At 45.6% G+C, this 1,893-nt stretch overlaps 1 protein-coding gene across 1 annotated transcript; it reads left to right on the forward strand.

Moving 5' to 3' along the window:
* Positions 1–670: 670 nt before the first annotated feature.
* LOC132393712 (thymosin beta-10) lies at positions 671–1,678 on the forward strand. The gene is made up of 3 exons (XM_059969118.1): positions 671–766; positions 1,238–1,348; positions 1,448–1,678. The coding sequence occupies exons 2-3, from the start codon at positions 1,249–1,251 to the stop codon at positions 1,480–1,482; spliced, it is 135 nt and encodes a 44-aa protein (XP_059825101.1). The 5' UTR covers positions 671–766; positions 1,238–1,248; the 3' UTR covers positions 1,483–1,678.
* The last annotated feature ends 215 nt before the right edge of the window (positions 1,679–1,893 follow it).

Consider the following 1,893-nt stretch of genomic DNA (forward strand, 5'->3'; position numbering starts at 1 on the left):
TCCAAACCACTTGTGGTGACACTCGGAGTGGGTGCAAACTCTCTTTGATTCCTGAGTCAGTCTCAATACCGAAGGTGGATTGAGAGTGGAACTACTTGAAATAAATAGATAAGAATTTAGCAGATAGACATAAACCTTTTTTCTCTGAGTAAGAATGTAATGTACAGCAGCCCAAAGATCAATTGAATATTCCAAACTTACCATGGATAGCTTAATAAATTATCTTCCTTTATAAACAAATCACATATTTTCCTGATCACTGAGGATTCAGCACGATTTAGTTAATCTAAAAGATAACTAAACAAAAAAAATCAGGACCAGACAGGAACAAAAGAAACCTTTCTACTATAATCAATTTCTGCCAGACTCGCTCCATCCTGCTCCTCCCACCATTCACTCTAACCACCAGGCAAATCGGTGCTGCCGCATTGTATTTCACCAGAGCCACCGAGTAAGGCCACAAAAGAGCCGGCACCCAAGGGTGCGGCTCTTTTCATGCACCAAACTGCAAACTGACCACCCTGAAGCTTCGCCGCCGACAGCATCACCCAAACTGGGGACTCGCTCGTTCTTTGTCTCCATCAGCGTCAACCAATCAGCCCGAAACCCTCAACTTCCGATCCAATCGGAGCGCAGGAGGGGCGGGGCCATGCGGCGGGGGGGCGGTGCTGGGCGGTGGTCGCTATAAAGAGGCCAGGCGGCGGCCGCGGCTATTGTTCGTGGTGGCAGCGCTGGAGGAACGGACGAGCAAGCCGTGTCTGTGAAGGTAAGGCGGGGGTGCCGGCGCTTCCACTTAATCACGCTTATAGACTACAGGGCGACAAAAGAGAGAAGGAAAAGTGAGGGCGTTCATTCATAATTTTCCCGTTACCCCTTCTGGTGGGGGAGGACGATAAGGGGCGAGTGGGTGCGGTTGTCGACCGGGGAGGGGGAGAAAATGGGGACGGGGAGAGGTAAGAGATTATCATGGTGAGAATCATGGGGGCTGATGGCTTGGGAGAGGACACAGGAGTGATTGTGTAGCGGAGTGAATGGGGCTGCAGTTCATATTGTAAGTAGTGCTTGGGAACTTGAAGTGCTGCACATGGTTTGGGGAGGGCTGTGTAGTAGAAAGCGTGTGGGGGGGGGGGTGAGTGGAGGAAATATTCTTTTATGCATTGCCGGAGAGTAGTCGGAATGGCGCACGTTTTCCGTCCGTTCTCTATTGTAGAAGAATTGACTGCTTTCTCTTTGATAGATTGAACTGAAATGGCAGAGAAACCAGACTTCAGGGAGGTTGCTTCCTTTGACAAGAGCAAGTTGAGGAAAACCGACACAGAAGTGAAGAACACTCTTCCCACAAAAGAGAGTAAGGGGTCTTCAGGCTAACTGCATCTTGGTATTCCCTACCTCCTTATCCTAAATTGGGTTAAAGTTTTTCTGATGTGATCTTTTATCTGTTTTCCAGCTATTGATCAGGAGAAGAAGGCAGAAAGCAGCTAGTTTCTGGAATCATGCTTTGTCCACGGAGGAGGGAATCTTTCAGGCCTTTTCCTGACTGAAATAGATCTCTGATTCTTACTGTGAACTTGACTACTGAAGGGACAGAACATTGACCAAGTGGCTGCTGGTTCTGAGACCTTTTGGACCATGCTGTGAATTCTCCAGTGTTATGAAGACAATTAATAAAAAATCAATTTGTGCATAATATTGCCTTGTCTTTACTTTAAGTCATAATCCAAGATTAAATAATTTTAAACATTTTGCAACTTGAAAGTGTGCAGGAATATAAAATAACACAAGATGAAACTTGGCTTTTGTACATGTTTGGATTAACTGACAAAGATCACTTCATTTAAAAAAAAATAATTTTTGGGTCTTGTCTTGAAATGAATTGCTTGATTTGGCTGTTAC

The sequence above is a fragment of the Hypanus sabinus genome, chromosome 5 (assembly GCF_030144855.1).
Source record: "Hypanus sabinus isolate sHypSab1 chromosome 5, sHypSab1.hap1, whole genome shotgun sequence".
In the NCBI taxonomy this organism is placed as follows: domain Eukaryota; kingdom Metazoa; phylum Chordata; class Chondrichthyes; order Myliobatiformes; family Dasyatidae; genus Hypanus; species Hypanus sabinus.